The sequence below is a fragment of the Pelophylax lessonae genome (assembly GCF_965119305.1).
Source record: "Pelophylax lessonae genome assembly, chromosome: 2".
In the NCBI taxonomy this organism is placed as follows: domain Eukaryota; kingdom Metazoa; phylum Chordata; class Amphibia; order Anura; family Ranidae; genus Pelophylax; species Pelophylax lessonae.
In genome coordinates, this window is record NC_138769.1 from 36,457,823 (window position 1) to 36,480,496 (window position 22,674).

At 44.7% G+C, this 22,674-nt stretch overlaps 1 protein-coding gene across 1 annotated transcript in view; it reads right to left on the reverse strand.

Moving 5' to 3' along the window:
* Positions 1 to 22,674, reverse strand: part of CD247 (CD247 molecule) — a 210,843-nt gene that overhangs the window by 40,258 nt on the left and 147,911 nt on the right. The window contains exons 3-4 of the mRNA XM_082247017.1: positions 17,464 to 17,511; positions 14,232 to 14,300 (exon numbers count right to left, since the gene is read on the reverse strand). Coding sequence (XP_082103143.1) covers positions 14,232 to 14,300; positions 17,464 to 17,511 — 117 coding nt within the window. The remainder of the gene's footprint in view (positions 1 to 14,231; positions 14,301 to 17,463; positions 17,512 to 22,674) is intronic.

A 22,674-nucleotide genomic window follows, 5' to 3' on the forward strand; every position in this document is an offset into this window, starting at 1 on the left:
TCTCTATTCCTGTTCTGGTGACAGCGGCCACCTGAAGAATACCACACAGGGGGTAACTCTTCCCACTAGGGACAAAGACAAGAATAAATGCACTTTCAGGCCAATCCACTGGCAACGTACCTTAAAACCCAAAGTTGGATGCTTGGCCAACAGTGATACTGTATTATAGTCCATTCAGAAGAAAAAGTCAGCACGTCGACATAGATGAACCTCAAAACTCCACATTTTAAAAAGTGTATAAATGTAAAGTCCAAAAAAGTGCAACAGTAAACATACTTTAGGGTCTTGGGGCCTTCCCAGACCCCTTTCCCAAGGGGGTAGACATCATGGGAGAGATTTACTAAAACAGAATCTGGTGCAGCTGTACATGGTAGCCAATCAGCTTCAAACAGTAAAAATCAGTGTGTATATGCAGTAAAGCATGCTTGTTATACTCACTGTGGAACCTAAGGGGTTAATCCTCTGCATTGTGTAAAAAGGCTGTCTGATCCTGTCTTCTCTGATCCTCCCCTTCTTTTACTGTCCCCAATAAATCTGCTGATAGAACAGAGCCTTGGGAGCACTCTGCACATGCTCAGTTTGGTGTGAATTGCTAGAAAGTTTTTTGTTTTTGTTTTCAGCACTGTCCAGACAGAATGTCAGGGTCCCTCAGCTTTATAGGACAAACTAGATATAGGGAATGCAGGCTCCTTGGGAGACCAGATATAATTAATACAGGGTCCTGGGGAGAGCAGATATAGTGAATGCAGGCTCCTGGGGAGACCAAATATAGTGAATGCAGGCTCCTGGGGAGAGCAGATATAGTGAATGCAGGCTCCTGGGGAGAGCAGATATAGTGAATCCAGGCTCCTGGGAAGACCAGATATAGTGAATGCAGGCTCCTGGGGAGACCAGATATAATGAATGCAGGCTCCTGGGGAGACCAGATATAGTGAATGCAGGGTCCTGGGGAGACCAGATATAGTGAATGCAGGATCCTGGGGAGAGCAGATATAGTGAATGCAGGCTCCTGGGGAGAGCAGATATAGTGAATGCAGGCTCCTGAGGAGACCAGATATAATGAATGCAGGCTCCTGGGGAGACCAGATATAGTGACTGCAGACTCCTGGGAAGACCAGATATAGTGAATGCAGACTCTTGGGGAGACCAGATATAGTGAACGCAGGATCCTTGGGAGACCAGATATAGTGAATGCAGGCTCCTGGGGAGAGCAGATATAGTGAATGCAGGCTCCTGGGTTTAGTAACATTTTAAGCTTAGACAGTAAATCCTGGAAACGGATTGGTTTCTATGCAGAGCTGCACCAGATTTTGCAGTGTTAGCAAATCAACCCCGTCTGTCACCTTGAATAGGGGGTCCGGTGAGGACTTGCGGTGGTTACTTTTGCCATTTAATGTTACTTTCAAAATGTTTATTATCTGTAGTAAGAATAAAGTATACACCCATACAACAGTAGAGCTACATCAAAAGTACATAAGCAAGACAAGAGTGGATGTGGTGTACTTGGATTTCGCTAAGGCGTTTGATACAGTTCCCCATAAGCGCTTAATTTATAAAATAAGGTCTGCAGGTATCGACAGCAGGGTTTGCTCTTGGATACGGAACTGGCTTAAAGGGCGTGTCCAAAGGGTGGTAATAAACAGCGCATACTCAGACTGGTCTGAGGTGGTAAGCGGGGTGCCCCAGGGCTCAGTCCTGGAACCAACCTTGTTAAATTTATTCATAAACAGCATTGAGGTCGGGATCAGTAGTTCAACAGCAGTTTTTGCAGATGACACAAAATTAGGCAGGGCAATAACAGCACAGCATGAAGCAGATATCCTACAGAATGACCTGGACAAAATAATGGAGTGGGCAACGACTTGGCAAATGAGGTTTAACGTGGAGAAGTGTAAGGTTTTGCACTTGGGGACTAAAAACATAAAAACACAATACACATTAGGAGGGGAACCCTTGGGGGAATCAAAAATGGAGAAAGATCTGGGAGTCTTGGTTGATGATAGATTAGGAAACAGCATGCAATGTCAGGCGGCAGCTGCCAAAGCCAGCAGATTATTAGCATGCATAAAGAAAGGGATGCATTCCAGAGATAAGACTATAATCCTTCCACTTTATAAAACTCTGGTCCGACCGCATCTGGAGTATTCGGTCCAGTTCTGGTCACCAGTCCTCAGAAGGGATGTGTTGGAGCTGGAGAGAGTCCAGAGAAGGGCAACTAAACTAATTTGAGGATTGGAGGACCTTGATTATGAGGAGCGTCTACAATCGCTCGATTTATTCTCCCTGGAGAAGAGACATCTGAGGGGGGACATGATAGCAATTTTTAAATATCTCAATGGGGATCTCAGCTTAGAAAAAAAGCTGTTTAGTCGAAGGGATTGCATGAGGACTCAGGGGCATACAATGCGATTAGAGGAGAAGCGTTTTAACCTCAGGCAACGTGGGGGGTTCTTTACAGTTAGGGCTACAAGATTGTGGAATTCTCTACCACAAGAGGTGGTTTCTGCGGGTAGTATGGTGGCTTTCAAAAGACTCTTAGACGTACATCTCAAGGATCAGTACATTCAGGGGTATGAGAGATGATTACAGTCACACACACCTACACATGTTGAACTGGATGGACTATTGTCTTTATTCAACCTCACCTACTATGTAACTATGTATGTAACTATGTAAGAGAGGGAAATACTTCTTTCGGGTACATGGTCCATACTGATAAATTACAATCGATGACACAGCAATATCCTGAGCCAGTGATTATGGTACAGAATGCAATGTACACAGCTCATAATGAGAGTAACATAAGTAGAGCTGTACGATTCTGGATAAAATGAGAATCACAATTTTTTTGCTTAAAATAAAGATCACGATTTTCGGCGCAACATCATCTTTCACATTATACAAAAAAATTGGGCTAACTTTACTCTTTAGTTTCTTTTTAATTAATTGAAGTGTATTTTTCCCCTAAAAAAAAGGCGTTTGAAAGACCATTGGGCAAATACGGTGTGACATAAAATATTGCAACGGCCATTTTATTCTCTAGGGTCTTTGCTTAAAAAATATATAAAATGTTTGGGGGTTCTAAAAAAATTTCTAGCAAAAAATATTAATTTTAACTTGTAAGCAACAAGTGTCAGAAAAAGGCTTAGTCTTTAACCACTTAAGGACCGGAAGGTTTTACCCCCTTAATGACCAGGTCATTTTTTGCAATTCGGCACTGCGTTACTTTAACTGACAATTGTGCGTTTGTGGGACGCTGTACCCAAATAAAATTGATGTCCTTTTTTCCCCACAAATAGAGCTTTCTTTTGGTGGAATTTGATCACCTCTGCGGTTTTTATTTTTTTGCGCTATTAAAAAAAAAAAAGCGACAATTCTGAAAAAAAAAAAAAAAACAATATTTTTTTACTTTCTGCTATAAAACATTCCCAATAATAAAAAAAAAAAACATAAAATGTTTTTATCAGTTTAGGCCAATTTGTATTCTGCTACATATTTTTGGTAAAAAAAAATCCCAATAAGCGTATTTTGATTGGTTTGCGCAAAAGTTATCGCTTCTACAAACTAGGGGAAAGATTTATGTCATTTTTATTTATTTATTACTAGTAATGGCGGCAATCTGCAATTTTTTGCGGGACTGCGACATTGCGGCGGACAGATTGGACCCCTAACTGACATTTTTGACACTTTTGCGGGGACCAGTGACATTACTACAGTAATCAGTGCTAAAAATATGCACTGTTACTGTAATAATGACACTGGCATGGAGGGGGTTAACACCAGGGGCAATCAAAGGGTTAAATGTGTCCCTAGGGGGTGCTTTCTAACTGTGTGAGGGGATGGATTCACTGGTTGAACACAGAGATCCGTTTTCCTAAATAGGTGGAGGACAGGCTTCCTGTGTTCATCAGTGACAGAACAGCAGTCTGCCGTGTTTACTTTGGCAGACCGCCATTTTGTCTCCATGGGGAGCGATGGCAGGTGCCCCACTGATTGGCTCCCTCTCTAGCCAATCGGCATATGCGCGCGCCTCAGGGGGCATGCGTCCCCACTAACTGCTACATGAAATGACATACAGGTACGTCGTTTTGCGTGATAGAGCCGACCTGACGCAGTATAACTACGGCGGCTGGTCGGCAAGTGGTTAAAGGAGTTGTAAAGGCAGGGAGGTTTTTTTTCTTAATGCATTCTATGCATTAAGAAAAAATGTCTTCTGTGAGCAGCAGCCCCCCCATAATACTTACCTGAGCCCATCTCTGTCCAGCGATGTCCACCAGTCCCTCGGCCGTCAGGAACTCTTCCTCATGATTGGCTGAGATACAGCCATGGCGTCATTGGCTCCCATAGCTGTCAATCAGTTAGCCAATCAGGAGAGAGAGGGGATGGGGCTGAACAATATTTCTGAGTCTGAATGGACACACGGAGCTGCAGCGCAGCTCAGGTGCCCCCATAGCAAACTGCTTGGAAGCACTCAATAGGCTGCTCTTTTTTTTTCGGATAAAGAATAAAAACCTGACGGGTGATCTAACCCTTCTTTTACCTCCAAAATCTAAAATACAAATCTTGGCTTGGATATCATTTAATCCCTTCATGCCAACCGTACGCAAATATTTTGCGCCACTGGAATGGGCATTTTTTTCAGTGGGGCTGCGTACTTTCCTTTTTGCTGGGAGCGTGCCGCTCTGCATGCTCCCAGCACAGAGACCGGGGTCTCACCAGGAGCCCTGGGCCCAGCACTAAAGATCAGGACCAAGGACTCCCGATTCTGGGACACCCATTTCCGGGTCACCTGATCTCTGGGATAGCCTCTAATTGATCAATGATCAGTCACAGGGAAGCCCCCACAGTGAAACCCTTTGCAGGAAGAGATGGCTGATTCCGCGCAGTCTGTGGATGCCGCCGGTACTCCCTCTTGACGTGGCCGGTGCTTCTTTACGAAAGTGTAGGACTGCTTTCTTGGCGTCAGGGGAGGACTGGGCCAGGGGGGCAATTGCCCCCTGGACCGCTCTAAAGCCCCGTCAAAAGGCTGCACTGCTTCTGCCACAGACATGCCTAAAGGATTCCTGGTGAAGAGAAGTAAAAAGTCCCTGCCGCTGACTTACTGAGTGCAGGTTGAAGACAAGGACAGAGCGCAGGCCTCCCCCTCCAGCATGGATGGCGTAAACTGTGTCTGAGCAGAGGCCGGTTCCATGCCCCACTGGAGACTCTTCTGCTCCAGCCAGCCCCAACCGAGCTGTCCCAACCACCCCCTGCTGGCCAGGTCGTGAATCGGGATTCAGCCTTTAAGTAGAGGGTATCTGGAGCAGGGCTTCAGCTTGGAATGGGGGTCAGGAGAAACATTGGGAGAGTGTGGGGGGGGGGGGGGTGAGGGAAAGTGGGAGGGGGGCTGAGTCCCTGCACTATGGGCCTCTGGTTTGTACTTGTCCCCTGGCCCGAAAGTTTCCAGTCTACCCCTGCTTGGCATCCCCTCCCTTTCCACTGTAGAGCCCTTCCATCTGGGTCCTCACCACCTTCCGCCCGGCTGTTTTTGCCCAATTTCCACCAAATCCCTATTTTGGGAATTTGGAGCTGTTTGTCACCTGCACTGGTTCCTCTCAAGGTACCGTTCTCATCCATCTGTGTTACTATACATGGGGGCCAGCATCCTCTATGATTTGGATTATTCACTGTGAAGTACCAACTGCTAATAAATTAAAACTTTTTTTACTTCACTTGTACAAGCAAGTTCTTTGTCTGGCTGATAAGAACCATTTGGCCCATCTAGTCTGCCCAATATATCTGAATCCTATGAATAGTCCCTGGCCCTATCTTATATGAAGGATAGCCTTATGCCTATCCCATGCATGCTTAAACTCCTTCACTGTATTTGCAGCTACCACTTCTGCAGGAAGGTTATTCCATGCATCCACTACTCTCTCAGTAAAGTAATACTTCCTCATATTACTTTTAAACCTTTGCCCCTCTAATTTAAAACTGTGTCCTCTTGTGGTAGTTTTTCTTCTTTTAAATATGCTCTCCTCCTTTACCGAGTTGATTCCCTTTATGTATTTAAAAGTTTCTATCATATCCCCTCTGTCTCTTCTTTCTTCCAAGCTATACATGTTAAGGTCCTTTAACCTTTCCTGGTAAGTTTTTTCCTGCAATCCATGTACTAGTTTAGTAGCTCTTCTCTGAACTCTCTCTAGAGTATCTATATCCTTCTGGAGATATGGCCTCCAGTACTGCGCACAATACTCCAAGTGAGGTCTCACCAGTGTTCTGTACAGCGGCATAAGCACTTCTCTCTTTCTACTGCTTATACCTCTCCCTATACATCCAAGCATTCTGCTGGCATTTCGTGCTGCTCTATTACATTGTCTTCCCACCTTTAAGTCTTCTGAAATAATTACTCCTAAATCCCTTTCCTCAGATACTGAGGTCAGGACTGTGTCAAATATTCTATATTCTGCCCTTGGGTTTTTACGCCCCAGGTGCATTATCTTGCACTTATCCACATTAAATTTCAGTTGCCAGAGTTCTGACCATTCTTCTAGTTTTCCTAAATCCTTTTCCATTTGGCATTTCCCTCCAGGAACATCAACCCTGTTACATATCTTTGTGTCATCAGCAAAAAGACAAACCTTACCATCGAGGCCTTTTGCAATATCACTTATGAAGATATTAAACAAAATTGGTCCCAGTACAGATCCCTGAGGTACCCCACTGGTAACATGACCTTGTTTTGAATGTTCTCCAGTGACTACAACCCTCTGTTGTCTGTCACTCAGCCACTGCCTAATCCACTCAACAATATGGGAGTCCATGCTCAATGACTGCAGGGCCCTCTAGTTCCTCCTGTTTTGAATTGTATTGTAACTGTATTGTCTTCCCTCAAATTGTAAAGCGCTGTGCAAACTGTTGGTGCTATATAAATCCTGTATAATAATAATAATAATGCACAAAGTAGTTATGATTATATCTACAGTTTTACGAACACGTGTCAAAGTTTCAAAATTGTGCTTAGGCATTTAGATTTGTTTTTTACCCTTAGGCGTGAAGGGGTTAAGTAAACTTGAATTCCCAATGTATTTTTTTGTTGTTGCCTCCGGTTGATCTGTAAACAGCATCAGAAGAAGGTAAAAAAATTCTACGCCGGCATATTTGTATTTCGGACCTGTCGCAGGCCCCGGCTGGCGGGAATAATGTGCGGAATAGCTGCCAATTCGCAGCAAAACACAAAGAGACGCCTAGTTGCTCTTCAAAGAGCTCAGAAGCTTTTTTTGTTGTTTGTTTTCCTCTGTGGCTGCGGCCGTGTGATGTTCCGTAGCCTGAACTGCCGGGCTGTACCTTCGGCTCCCGTAGGCAGAGGTGGGAAGCGACAGACATCATAAGAGCAGAGCTGGTGCATGGTGGAAGCTGATAGCAATCTCCCCTGGGGTTACTGCTGCTCCCTCGCTGTCCTACTGACTATCTTTTCATCTGGATGCAGCAAATGCCGGCCAATTAAACTCATCTCTCCGGTCGCATGTACAAGCTCTGCACAATAGCACAATTTCCGGCTGCTTTTGACCGCTGCTGACCTGCCTTTGCTTGCCATTCTGATGTGTCTAGGATTTGTCACAGTGCCAAATAAATAGACGGCGTTAGTGCTTTTTGGTGCTGAGATTGTGAAGCAAATAGTTCAAGTGTAAGGGAAAGTAACTCCTTTAAGAGATAAGGGGAATGCATGCAGTTTTCTCCAATATTTTCTTTATTTACATATTATGTTCAGAGGTAAAAAAAGTATATTTTAAATTTTTTTTTTTTAATTATTTTTAGTGCATTAACCATTTGCCGACCGCCCACAGTATATTTACTGCGGCGGTCAGCCCCGTACAGGCAAAGTGACGTCACTAGCCTGAGAGCCTCTAGGGGGCGAGCGCGCGCCGCCGGAGGTGCGCTCCCGCCCCCGCTCGTTCCCTAACATGTCTGCGCGTGCGACCGGCGGACCCGATGTCCGCCGGTCACTCGCGATCTCCCGGTGCAGAGGGAGAAAGGCAGGCGGCTGATGTAAACAAAGCCGTCTGTCATTCTCCCTGATGTAAACAAGCAAAAAATTGGGGGAGCAAACCCTGAACATGTATATCTAAAGCCGGTGCAGCTATGGACCAAGCAACATGTATATTAAAAAAGAATAGCGCACACATGCAAAAGAAATGACTATTTTCCCTGATGTAACTGCAGAGATCATAGGATCCTGCTATGTAGGATCGTATGTCTCTGTGGTTACATCACTAGCCACGCCCCTTTACAGTTAGAAGCACACCTCTAGGGACACACTTAACCCCTGCATCACCAATAAAGTTAACCCCTTCCCTGCCAGTGTCATTTTGTCCGCCGGGCACTCGCGATCTTCCGTTACACCGGAAGAAAGGCAGGCGGCTAATGTAAACAAAGCCGCCTGTCATTCTCCCCTGTGTAAGAATGGAGATCATACGGTTCTACTATGTAGGACCGTTGATCTCTGTTCTTACACTAGTAGCCACAGCCAATCACAGTTAGAAACACGCCCCTAGGACACACTTAACCCCTCCCTCTCCAATACAGTTAACTCCTTCACTGCCAGTGTCATTTTTACAGTAACAGTGCCTATGTATTGCACTGATTACTGTAGTAATGTCACTGGTCCCCCCGAAAGTGTCAAAAATGTCAGTCAAGGGTCCGATCTGTCCGCCGCAATGTCGCAGTACCGCAAAAAAAATTGAAGATCGCCGCCATTGCTCGTTAAAAAAATAAACGATAAAAATGACAAAAATCTTTCCCTTAGTTAGTAAACACAATAACTTTTGCGCAAACCAATCAAAATACGCTTATTGCGATTTTTTTTATGTAGCAGAAAACAAATTGGCCTAAAATGTTAAAAAATTTAGATTTTTACATTTTTTTGGGGGGAATTTTATATATAAAAATATGTGAAAAATATTATTTTTTCAAAATTGTCACTCTTTTTTTGTTTATAGCGCAAAAAGTAAAAATCGCACAGTTGATCAAATACCACCAAAAGAAAGCTCTGTTTTTGGAAAAAAAATGACGTCAATTTCATTTGGGTACAGCGTCGCACGACCGCGCAATTGTCCGTTAAAGTTACGCAGTGCCGAATCGCAAAATAGGCCCTGGTCTTTGGGCAGCCAAATCCACCGGGGCTTAAGTGGTTAAACATGAGATATTGCACATAACAATTTCATTAATATTAATAAAAAAATCCAGAAATTGCGCTAGGACAAAAAAGACATATAGCAACAATAATGAATATGGGTCCAATGAATGGATCTTGAGCTGCTAGCACAACGTCCTATTGGTAGAGGATAGTGTAGTGCAATCAAATCAAACAGCAGAGCTCAGAGTGTGTATTCCAAACAGTCCTCCAGTGAGATATAAAGTATCTCACAAAAGTGAGTACACCCCTCAAATTTTTGTAAATATTTTATTATATATTTTCATGTGACAACACTGAAGAAATGACACTTTGCTACAATGTAAAGTAGTGAGTGTACAGCTTGTATAACAGTGTGAATTTGCTGTCCCCTCAAAATAACTCAACACACAGCCATTAATGTCTAAACCTCTGGCAACAAAAGTGAGTACACCGCTAAGGAGAAATGTACAAATTGGGAAGCAAGTAAGTAAGGACGTCCATACAGGGTTCACATGTCGGGTGGTTCAGCAGGAAACGGCAGAGATTCTAATCGTTAATGGGCAGGCTGAATGTATGTCAGAGTCTTGCTTTCCTCTATGGGGAAATCTGATGAAAACGGACAGCCTGTCCCTTTTCATCTGATCCGACCCCCTGAACAGATGGCGAACGTATTGCCATACGTCTGTTTTCGGCGGATGTTGTCAGATCAGATGCCAGGTGGGTGTCAACTAACACATGTTCGCTGAACCCAGCCTCCCCATTGCGGTCAATGGGTTGCCCAATCGGGTCCGCCTGAAAAACGGACAGGCCGACCCGATCGGTCCGATGGTGTGAAAGGAGCCTATGGCTTTCATGATAAAGGTATGGGTCTGTTATTGTCAACCTCCTCCTGAAAATGCTAATTGCCTGCATATCAAGCTGATCTACTAGCTTCCGTGCCTTATTGACACATATTATTTATGCAGCTCAAAAAAGTAAAAAAAAAGAAAGTCGTAGATCCTTATTTGTATACACAGTCATTGACTCAAAAAGCCGTGACATCCAGGCATTATTAGAAGTAGAGGTTAGCAGTGGTAGTTTCCATGATTCTCTTATGGTTCATTTAAATGGTTAGACTAAGTGTTAAGAAGTGATGGCTAGAGTTCACCGTAAGGGTCCAGCTAAGGATGCCGGAAGGTCAGAGTGATTTTGTCAGGCAGTTGAATTTTTGCTTGCATTCCATGCTAAGCGCTCCTCGCTGAAGATAGTGGACGCTTATAAAAGAAGCCGGTCATTTAATGACGGTGAAAGAACGCCAAGCTCTGTGTTAATAGGCAGCCCCTGTGTTCTTGATTTGGCGAGCGGTATGCACTTTTCACAGTAAGCACGCCGTTCACTTCTAAATCAGCAGATCCCATTTCCATGGACAGTTCAAGTCAGCACAGTCAGGAGGAATAGTGCTTAGAGATTTCTGCGGTATACACTGTTTTTATTGTAAGCATGCCTGGGAAGATCTAGTTTGGGCTTCAGACACCACCCTCTTATTGTCCTTTTTTTTTATAACATTTTGGGAGGCATGCCTAATGCTTCTATGAATTTGTCCCCTTTAAAGCGGAGTTCTGGCCTCAAAAACGACATCCGCTTGCTCCGGGTCACCTGAAAAATAAATGGATATTTACGATTTTTTTTTTTGTTTACTTACCTTGATATTGAAAAAAATATACTCACCTTTCTTCTACTTCCTCCCTCTGCGACCGCGGCCCGCACCGTCACTTCCTCTTTGCATTGATTCCTGGGAGCTGAACGTCATCACTCCCAGGAATCAATGCGCCTGCACCGGCCCCGCTCATCAGTTCCGGTGCGGGATCGTCATTCCCTGCTAAACAGCTTCTGGGCATGCCCAGAAGCTGTGGAGGGCTGACGCGCCCGCACCGGAAGTGACGAGCGGGGCCAGTGCAGGGCATTCTGGGAGAAGAGGACACGGAAGAGGACGCGCTGGCTTCAGCTGCCCACACCGGAGATGGCAGCGCTGGAGAAGAAATTTTCAAGGTAAGTATTTCTTCTAAAAGGTAAGTGCGACCCGGGACAGTTCAGAGGCTATCCATTATGGAATGGCTATCCTGACTGTCCTGGGAGTATTTTTATCTAAATTTCACCCCCGAGGCCGGAACTCCGCTTTAAGTTATAGGTAAAATGCTGGCCCAGTGGTCATCATTTCACTGGGACTTCTAGCATTGTGGCAATTATTTGGTCAAGATGATGGACATTCTGTGTAGCTCTGCCACCTGTTCTACTGATGGATGTTCAGTATGGTGTCATCTTCTGTACCAGTAACAGACATTCTGTTGGGCACTGTCTCTTGAACTAATCATGGAAATTCTGTGTGCTACTACTTCGTGAGTTATAGATGGACATTTTGTTTTGCAATATCTCCTGTAGACATTCTGCTTTGCACTGCTACTGTGATGGATTAGGTAAAATGTCTATTTTTCTACGCCTATTTTTTGTACATATAAATATGCTTATTTATTCCTTACTCAAAATGGCTGCTAGCAGCTCCCCCTCCCATCGAGTGAAGCTCGTGTAACTAAGATGGCGCCTCCATCCAGGACTACACCCAAGATGATGACACCTATATCCTGGAGGAAGTTTACCTTACATGGACATGACCAATCAGAAGCTACAAGCAATCAGATAATGCTGTCAGGTCACCTGTGGCCAGGTGACGACTGCACCCTGTTGGAGGCAGGGGTGCACCACAAGGTAGTGAACCCAGTAGCTGACTGCTGCGGATGGACAGGAACGTGAGCCCAAGATTCCCCAGGGCGCGGAGTCTAAGACCCAGTAGGTGTTCACCAGAGCCTCTAGTGGTGAGGATGGACTTGGCTGCAGCTGTGCCCAGGTTGTGGCCCCTGGGCCACACGCTCCGTAGGAAGAGAGGGGAAGCAGCCAGTCAGGACACAGGGGATAGTGATGGGTAAGCCGAGGTCCGGACAACAGGCAGACGAGGGTAACCAAGGAACAGGCCAAAGGTCGGGCTAACAGGCAAACAGGAGAAGTCAGAGACAAGCCAAAGTCGGTAGACAGAAAGGTAGATCAAGCACACAGCAGACAGGAAACAAGAAACAAGAAACAAACACTGTTGAACAGCAAAGCAGACCTGCAGTGCACTGGTTAATATAGACTTCCTGGAAGGCCTGGGGTAGGGCCACACAGGGAGGAGAGATGATAAAAAGGAACCAGAAGTGAAGTCTGGCCTCTAATGCAGACATGAAGGAACAGGTAAGCTGCCAAACACTATTGTAAGTCCATGACAAACGCTATGCTTATGACGCACTTGCCCACGACACTAGCCGCTCGCCTATATAACCCCACATATCCAGTAGCAATAAAGGAAGTATCACTTACCTGAACACGTTTCAGTGTGGTTCTTCTCGTGCATGCACCAGATTATTTAGGCCAAATCAGGAAGGGGGTAGATACTCACCAGACGATTAGTCTAATCCAAAACACTACTAGGGATGGACATTCTGTGAGACACCAACCCCTGTACTAGTATGAACATTTGGTGTGGCAATATCTCCTCTACAGTTAAAAAACATTCTTCGTGGCATTGTCTCTTGTACTGGTGATGGGCATTCTGTGAGGCATAGTCTCTTTTACTGATGATGGATAATCTGTGTGGAATTGTCTTTTGTACTAGTGATGGACATTTAGTGAGGCCAAATCTTCTGTACAGGTAATGAACATTTTGTGTGGCACTATCCCCTTGTACTAGTGATGGGCATTCTGCATCGCGCTGCCCCTGTACCCGGATTGGACATTCTGCGAGGCATCGACCCCTGTACTAGTATGGGCATTCTGTGTGGCAAGCCTTTCTCAAACTTTTCAATGTGGAGGAACCCTTGAAATCACTTTCAGGTCTCAGGGAACCCCTGCTAAAAATGACTATATTTACAACTCATACATTAGTGTGAGGGTCAGTGGGATGAATGCTCCTTACACTTGTGGACATTGGGAAGAATTACCTTCTTCCAGATAGCTAAAAAGATCAATGGTGTCAGTGGGAACTTGTCTGAGAGGCAGAAATTGCTCATTGCTCAAGGAACCCTTAGCAATCTCAGCAGGAACCCTAGGGTTCCACGGGAACTCTGGTGGAGAACCACTGTGTGTGGCAATATCTCCTCTACAGCTGATGAATATTCTATGTGGCATTGTTCCATGTACTGGTAATGGAGATTCTGTGAGGCGTAGTCTCCTGTGTAGGTGATGAACATTTCTGTGAGGCATTGTCTTTCGTACAAGTGATGGACATTCTGCAATGCATAGTTTCCTGTACTAGGGATGGACATTCTGTGTGGCAACATCTTGTCTACAATTGATGGACATTCTATGGGGCGCTGTCTCCTCTACAGCTGATGAATATTCTATGGGGCATTGTTCCGTGTACTGGTAATGGAGATTCTGGAGAGGCGTAGTCTCCTGTGTAGGTGATGAACATTTCTGTGAGGCATTGCCTTTCGTAAAATGATGGACACTCTGCAAAGCATAGTTTCCTGTACTAGGGACGGACATTCTGTGTGGCAACATCTTGTCTACAATTGATGGACATTCTACTGGGCGCTGTCTCCTCTACAGCTGATGAATATTCTATGGGGCATTGTTCCGTGTACTGGTAATGGAGATTCTGTGGGGCATAGTCTCCGGTGCATTTTTTGGATATTCTATGTGGAATTTTCTCTTGTACTAGTGATGGATATTCTGTGTGGCAATATCCCCTATTCTAATGATGGGCTTTCTGTGTGGCAACATCTCCTCTACAGTTGCTGAGCATTCTATATGGCATTGTCTTTTGTACTAATGATGGACATTCTATAAGTCAATATCTCTTCTACAGGTGTTAAACTATCCCTGTGGAAATATCTTCTGTATTTATGACGGTCTTTCTGTGTGGCATTGTCTTCTGTATTAGTTTTGGACGTTTTGCGTGACATCATCTTCTGTACAAGTGGTAGACATTCTGTGTGGCATTTTCCTTGTTATAATATTAAACATTATGTACAATAAAAACCAAATGACTAAACGTGATTATACATACCCCTCTTTTTCCTCCTGCTTCTGCATCTGCTCTACTGCTATAAAGATCTCGTGTGTGTTGGCTGGGTTTCTGAAAACAGTAATACAAAATTATATAAAAATTCATATTAGCTTCTACTATATTTGGGAACTCAAGTGACTCCACCAGAATTCCAAGCTATTCCCGAATGAGGTGTTCAAATGATGGTAAAAATGTAATTATGATCCCGTGAGCTACTATGTTTGAAGTGTAATGTTATGCTGCCTGCACTGATCACTCCCCTTTAGGTAAGTGCAAAATGCAAGTATGAAGTAAATATGGAAGTACTGCGCAAAGTGATGTGCAGTACTTCCATATTTGACTTCTGGGGTTGAGCACCCCACCCTCCCACACCTGTACTCTATCAGTGTCCACTAGCTAGTAGATATAGGAGGAGTCCCTTATAGTGCAGTTGCACATCTCTCCCAGTAAGGAGTAAGTATCTCCAATGGTTTAGAGAGGCTGGATTCATCCTTCATTTTATGGATAGTGTAGGACCCACTGACAATGGGGTACTTTGACGTAGTGGTGGGCTTGAGCACGATATGGCCATATGGTGGGACTAAATCCCCATTTTTATTTATTGATTGCCTTTATATTTGATAGTCATTTCTTTTGCATGTGTGCGCTATTCTCTGTAAATATGCATGTTGCTTGGTTCATATCTGCACCAGCCAGTGGTGTATTTTGGTTTTGTGCTGCCCTAGGCAAGATTAAAATTGGGCGCCCCCCCCCCTTCCCTTCCTATGTAAATTTGCCCCACTCCTTTTTTAACAGATGTGACTCCCTCCAAAATTGAAGGACTACAAGTCCCAGCATGAACCCCTGAGATTTCACAAGAGGTGGGGTGGGTGTGGGAGAGAGAGAGGGGGGCGGGTGAGAGGAGATGAGGGGGGGGGATGAGAGAGAGAGAAGGGGTGGGAGAGAGAGAGGGGGAATGAGAGAGAGAGAGGGGGGTGAGAGAGAGAGGGGGGTGAGAGAGAGAGGGGGGATGAGAGAGGGGGGGGTGAGAGAGAGAGGGGGGATGAGAGGGGGGTGAGAGAGAGAGAGGGGGGGATGAGAGAGGGGGGATGAGAGAGAGGGGGATGAGAGAGAGGGGGATGAGAGAGAGAGGGGGGATGCGAGAGAGAGGGGGGGTGAGAGAGAGAGGGGGGATGAGAGAGATGAAAGAGAGGGGGATAAGAGAGAGGGGGATGCTAGAGGGGGATGAGAGAGAGAGAAGGAGGGTTGAGAGGGGGGTGAGAGAGAGAGGGGGGTGAGAGAGAGAGGGGGGGATGAGAGAGGCGGCTCTAGCAACCAATGGCCAATAGAGTCTCAGGTGGAGGGGGGCTGCTTTTTTGCTGCCCCCCTGCAAAGTGCCATCCTAGGCCTGGGCCTTGTTGGCCTAGGCCAAGATACAGCACTGGCACCAGCTTTAGAAATGTTCAGAGTGTGCCCCCCCAGCTCTTTGTTTGTTTGTTATGTATTCGGACTGCGCAAAGTGACATAACAATAATCTAGTGTGAAAATAAAAATAAAGTAAAATAATGCTGTTTCAAAATTGCCAGATATAGTGCAATAACGTTAATACCACATAAAAAAATGTCCAAATATTCAAATGCAAATATAGAATTGTAACATGCAGAAACAACAATATTCTGTGAATCCATGAATTTTAGTAAAATATCACTATAAAATGAGTCCAAAATATCCTCCAAATTTCTAAATAAATATGTAGCGCCAATAAAATAGCAATCCCAATCACCAGCGATCAATCAAAGAATTGTTAATCGATGTCATGTGACCGAATGCTGGGACCCGCAATGGAAGCCGGAACACCACCTTTCCCCATGCCCACCAATCGCTGAGGCACCGTGGTACACTTTGCTTAATAGACATTCTTAAGCCCATAAAAATCTGTCCCTACCGTGGAGTGGGCCTTGGTTGTGTCCCCTTCCTCCCCCATCACCTTCCCCAGTCTCCTGTTGGTTATAATTGTGGGTGAGTATTGTGCCCGCTGCTCAGGAAACCTTTTTGTAGACCATGGCCAACCATAATCAGGCTAAATCAAATTTCCAGCAAATCGTAAATAAATGTAAAAAAATTTGGTTGTGCATTTTCCCCGCTTAGCCCTGGTTCACACTGGTGCAATTTGTCATACGATTTAACAGTTCAAAAATCTCATGATAAGTCGCAACCCCATTGCTGGCAATGGAAACAGTCAAATCATTGAGACATAAGTCGCAGCGACATTAAAAAAGGTTCATGCACTACTTGTTTTAGGATTTCATTGCGACTTGCAAAGATTTCTGTTAACCGGTTCAGACCGCTCACCACATATATACTGCGGCAGGCTGGCCCTCCTGCGTGAACCGACGTAGGGCTATGTCAGTCGCATGCCGGCAGCTAGGGGGCGACCGTGCACTGCCAGCGGCGTGTTCCTGCCCCCACTTGGCAGCAGGGACTCTGATGCACGGGGCAGGTGGCTCCGATTGCCGCCTGACACCAGCGATCGCTCTCTACTGAGTAGACGTGATACTTTTGCGCAAACCAATCAAAATATGCTTATTGCCATTTATTTTACCAAAAATATGTAGCAGAAAACAAATTGGCCAAAAATGTATTTATTTTTTTGGGGGGGAATGTTATATATAGCAGAATGTGAAAAATATTGTTTTTTTTTTTTTTTTTTCAGAATTGTCGCTCTTTTTTTGTTTATAACGCAAAAAAAAAAAAATCGCACAGGTGATCAAATACCACCAAAAGAAAGCTCTATTTGTGGGAAAAAAAGGACATCAATTTTGTTTTGGGTACAGCACCGCATGACCGCGCAATTGTCCGTTAAAGTAACGCAGTGCCGAATCCCAAAATATGGCCTGCTCATTAAGGGGAGTAAATCTTCAGAGGTTGTTCACCGTCTGTTTCCTTCTATGTTTTAATTTACATGTAACCTGTGTTTTGGTTTGTTGGACCCTTCCCGAATCTTTAATTAAATTATATTTGAAAAATCTTCAGAGGTCAATCGGGTAAATAAAGTCGCAAGCCACAATGAAATCGGAGATGCAAATCGCACTGATCTGGTGTAAACCAGGGATTATAGCTATTGGTCCCCTTGCACTGGAGGTGTCTATATAAATGCACATACATGGACATTTGGCTAAAAGTAATTTTAATATCTATGCATTATTTGGAGCAGAATGTAGACATTGCATTCACTGGCTTCTTCTGTACTTACAGTGTATGTATCGTCGTCAGTGTCTCCAGCTGGTACCTTCTTAGACAGCTGCAAAAGATGTAACACTTGAATTAATATTTTTATAGAGGAAACATACTCTGTATTCTGTGCTGGATGATTAAATAAGTTGATAAACAACAGAAATTTCACAAAATATGTCTGATTGGGGTTGACTTATTATGGCAAGGGTTGGTATAACCTTGTGTAGCTAATGTTTTCCCACAGGCATCCAACACGTGGGTGAAGGAATCTCTATACTCCATTTTGTTCCTTCAACTCCATCTTGTTACTAAAACCCTAGACTCAGTTTAATTAAAAAGCCTATCTAAGTAAATGTCCCTGAAAGTTTCCAGGACATTACGCTTTGTGGTCAAACTGACACTTAGAACAAGCTTGTTTGAAGTAATCAATTTTGTCTTATCTTAACCCTTAGAACAAGTCTAACAAGTCTTAGAACAACCCTTGAAGCACGTAATGGTAAACTGCTGAAACTATTATTCTTGTATCAAATTCTATGTATAATCTACTAAAAAGGGACTTCCCCTTTTTCTCTCTCTTCATTGTTTGAATAAAGTGAGCATTCTGTGACATCGTACCTGCCGTCTCTCATTGAGTGCTCCCAGATATCTGAAGGAACTTTGATGCCTAGGGCCATGCGAGTCTGAATTATTGCCAACAGTGGGGACATCAGCAAGGATCGAAGGCAAAACACCAAGCTATCCCCCTTGAAGACATAATTTCCTCTTACCTTTTTCGATTTCAGCTATTCCTCTTTTAGGTCCACAGGCCTCCTAAAGTTCATCTTCAACCAAAACTTTTAATTTTAGTCTTACATTGAATGGTGAAGTGTTGAAACATCAGTTCTGATTCCCCTTGGGAAGATTTCCCCTCACTTCCTGTCTGCTAGGATAGGAAGTAAGGGGAAATCTCTGCAAATTATTGGCAATCAGTCAATTACAATATGGAATTCCAACTAAAATAGTTTTCTTTAGATTTGGGTAGAGCAGGAATAGATTGGAACCTCTATTTGATTTTCATTGCTGTCTGTGTTTGTGTTTGTGGGGTTTTCCACCATTTTCTCTTTGGGGAACACATCAGGAAGTAAGGAAATCTCAACAGGGCATAGCAATAAAAAACATGACACAATTTCTTAACATTACCCACCCTACCTAAAACCAAAAAGCTCTACCTGGAGTTGGGATTTAGCTTTGCTAGTGTCTGTTCTATAAATTATTGTGTTCGAGCCCCTGGGAACCCTTACTCAGAGCGACTCCTTGGCTTTTGGCTAGCGGTACCCCTGGGGGTAACTCTCTGCTCTGGACAACTGTCCGTTTTATATCTTACAGGTCCAGTGGGTCGAACTCAAAGGAAAGCACCAAAAAAAAAAAAAACGAAGAACTGGTAAGGCATTAACTTCTACCCTCCCATCCGGGACAGCACCTAACTGGCTATTTCAGCCTGCCTACATGCCTTCACCAGGTCACTACTAGGAATGAATAAACCCAATATAGCACTGCCCCCGTAGGGACGTCTGAATATTAACTCTGCGGGATCCCCTAGTTACCAACACACAGTTATAAGTGAATACAGTTCCTACATTCTTCTTGGCTCTTCACTGCAATAAACAGTCCAGGGGTATTGAGCCTTTGTTGTTGATTTTGTAATGGGGATAAGAGAAGGGAATAGTGGGATACTCCAATTCACAACATCTGAGGACTTCAATCTTCACAACTCCACTTGTAGATATGGAACAGCCAGGCTGTTAAATCATCCTGCCACTTTAGATGAATGGGGTTAAGTCTCTTGCTTTCTTTAGCTTCTCTCACAAGACAACTCAGTGAACAATATTTTATCTTCAGGACACACTCCCTAGCATCTTCTTTCTGCTGACACCTGTCCACTGATTATCCTATGAGCAGGGGTGGTCCCCCTCAGGTCAGGCCCCTTGAAACGAGTCCCTGTACTCACAATACTGCAGAAACAGGACCTCCAGTATCTCCCCTCTCAGTCAGCTTTCCTGGACCTCTGGGGTCAGCTCCTCTCAACCGCTCCTCTGACCCTCAGGACGACCTCCTGCGACTGCATGACACCTCTACAGAGGAGGAGGCAGCAGCCCCCCTCCCTCCAGGACTCCGCTCTCCAACGAAAGACCCTGAGAACATGTGCTCCTGGCTTTTATACAGTATCCAAGCATGCACCGATGCAACCTGCCTTCTGCCAATCATCAGGACTGTATCAAAAGCCTGTGCACCCATTGGTGAGGTTTCCTCCCACTGTCCAACATGCCTCCCTATTGGACCAGCGTGAAACACTCTCCAGACTAAATGAATTGCATACTGAGCACAATGAGCAGACCTCACTGACAGATCCTGCTCTCTGGTAGGCAGAAAACAATATAGATTTCCCTGCAGCCCCTCTGGTAAGCAGACAGAGCTCAAAACTGTACTCTCTCACTAGCACCTACCTGGGAGGGAGCTACACCAATATATAATCAGAACAATATAAATAATACTAAGTGAAAAATCTGTGTACAACGCTGGTGATATGATTATTACTAAACACAGGGATAAAAAATACTCACAGAAAAATGTGGTACACAATCATATCACCAGCGTTGTACACAGATTTTTCACTTAGTATTATTTATATTGCGCTGATTATTTATTGGTGTAGCTCCCTCCTAGGTAGGTTCTAGTGAGAAAGTATAGTTTTGAGTGCTCTCTGCTTTAAACAATTTATTACTAAACACATGGATAAAAAATACTCACATAAAAATGTTGTACACAGATTGTTTAAAGCAGAGAGCACTATGGATTATCTTTATCTTTTGGCCATATATTAATTATTCAAATACCTGGAGGAGTCCAGTCTGATCCAGGAACATCTTGAGAAAGAATATCCCAGTGGGACCCAGAGAGACATATATACAGGCGATTGGGACTCTGTAGTGGGGTCATTGCCTGGAGACCTGGAGGAGTCTGATCCAGGAACATCTTGAGAAAGAATATCCCAGTGGGACCCAGAGAGACATAGATACAGGCGATTGGGACTCTGTAGTGGGGTCATTGCCTGGGGACCTGGAGGAATCTGATCCAGGAACATCTTGAGAAAGAATATCCCAGTGGGACCCAGAGAGACATAGATACAGGCAATTGGGACTCTGTAGTGGGGTCATTGCTTGGAGGTGAGCAGTTATTCCAACCAGAGGTGGTGGTCACTGAAGTCACTGGATTGTAGGATTCCTTTGAACATTACATAATATTGCATGGTGGTGGAGTTTTTTTGGATTGCCCTATACTTGATTTGTTATACTACTAGGGATGAGCTTGTGTTTGTCCAAACTAGGTTTGGATCAGAACCCGGAAAGCTGTCATTCCTGGGCCAATGAGCTGTGGACAGGGGATTCCCCGTTGAGAAGCTGACATACACAAAGGGGCGGGGATACTCATGACATCATTGACCTAATATTGTCACATGGCTCATTGGCCCAGGAGTGAGAGTTGACTTCAAGGTTCAGACAAACAAAAGTTCATCCCCAGCCATCATTTGTTTCCTGACCTGGACCTGAATATGATCAAGAACTCAATACATTTTATTAATTTAAACTTAGCTCATCCAAGTGTTGGGTGGGGTGCTGCTGAACTCTCTACATACCCTGCATCCTGTCCTTTTTTTGTTTTTTAAAAAGCTCCTCCCTTAAATACTCGCTGGCTAAAACAGTTGAGTGACAGGGACCAACCTTCCAAAGGTTGGAAAACCCCAGCTAACACGGGACTCCACCCTGCTACATATTGCTTCTCTACAAATACTAGTAAAAAAAAAAGAAAAATGAAAAGTAGTCATATTGCAACTTGTCAAATGATTGTTTTCAAAAAGATGGTGGAATTTGGTTGCAATGAACGGCGGTATTTCCCAAAGTGTGGGCACCATCTATTGTTGCCAACCAGTTGCTCAAAAAAGCTAAAAATTAAGCTACTGCTCTACCACTGTCTGATAAGTTGTCTACTAGAGATCTTTTTTAGAGGAGTAGTAGACACTGCTGCCCATGCAAACAAAGCCTAACAGCAGAGTCTCCCTGATCTAATTTCTGCTCCGGTCTACCTGGGAGTGTTGAGTGTTTCCACCCACCTTTGTGTGCTCCCAGCTCCTCCTTTAATATTCTACATTATGTAAAATAAATTAAAGTGCAAGCAGAGATGGTGGGAGCCCCTTACATTGGGCACAGCAGGTGTACAGACCATATAACTCATTGCAGAGAGGGTGAGAGACCCTTTTAATGGGCACAGTAAGTATGTAGACCAAGAAACTCAGCACAGAGATGGTGAAAGCCCCTCATAAAAGGCACAGCAGGTGTGCAGACCCAGGAACCTAGTGCAGAGGTGGTGAGAGGTCTCATAATGGGCACAGGTGGTGTGCATACCTAGGAACCAAGCGCAGAGATGGTGAGAGCCCCTCATAATGGGCACAGCAGGTGTGCAGACCCAGGAACCTAGTGCAGAGGTGATGAGAGCTCTCATAATGTGCACAGGTGGTGTGCAGACCTTTGAATCAAGCGCAGAGATGGTGAGAGCCTCTCATAATGGGCACAGCAGGTGTGAAGACCCAGGAACCTAGTGCAGAGGTGACGAGAGCTCTCATAATGGGCAAAGGAGGTGTGCAGACCTAGGAACCAAGCCCAGAGATGGCAAGAGCCCCTCATAATGGGCACAGCAGGTGTGCAGACCCAGGAACCTAGTGCAGAGGGGATGAGAGCTCTCATAATGGGCACAGGTGGTGTGCAGACCTATGAACCAAGCGCAGAGATGGTGAGAGCCCCTCATCATTGGCACAGCAGGTGTGCAGACTCAGGAACCTAGTGCAGAGGTGACGAGAGCTCTCATAATGGGCAAAGGAGGTGTGCAGACCTAGGAACCAAGCCCAGAGATGGCAAGAGCCCCTCATAATGGGCACAGCAGGTGTGCAGACCCAGGAACCTAGTGCAGAGGGGATGAGAGCTCTCATAATGGGCACAGGTGGTGTGCAGACCTAGGAACCAAGCACAGAGATGGTGAGAGCCTCTCATTATGGGCACAGCAGGTGTGCAGACCCAGGAACCTAGTGCAGAGGTGATGAGAGCTCTCATAATGGGCACAGGTGGTGTGCAGACCTAGGAACCAAGCACAGAGATGGTGAGAGCCTCTCATTATGGGCACAGCAGGTGTGAAGACCCAG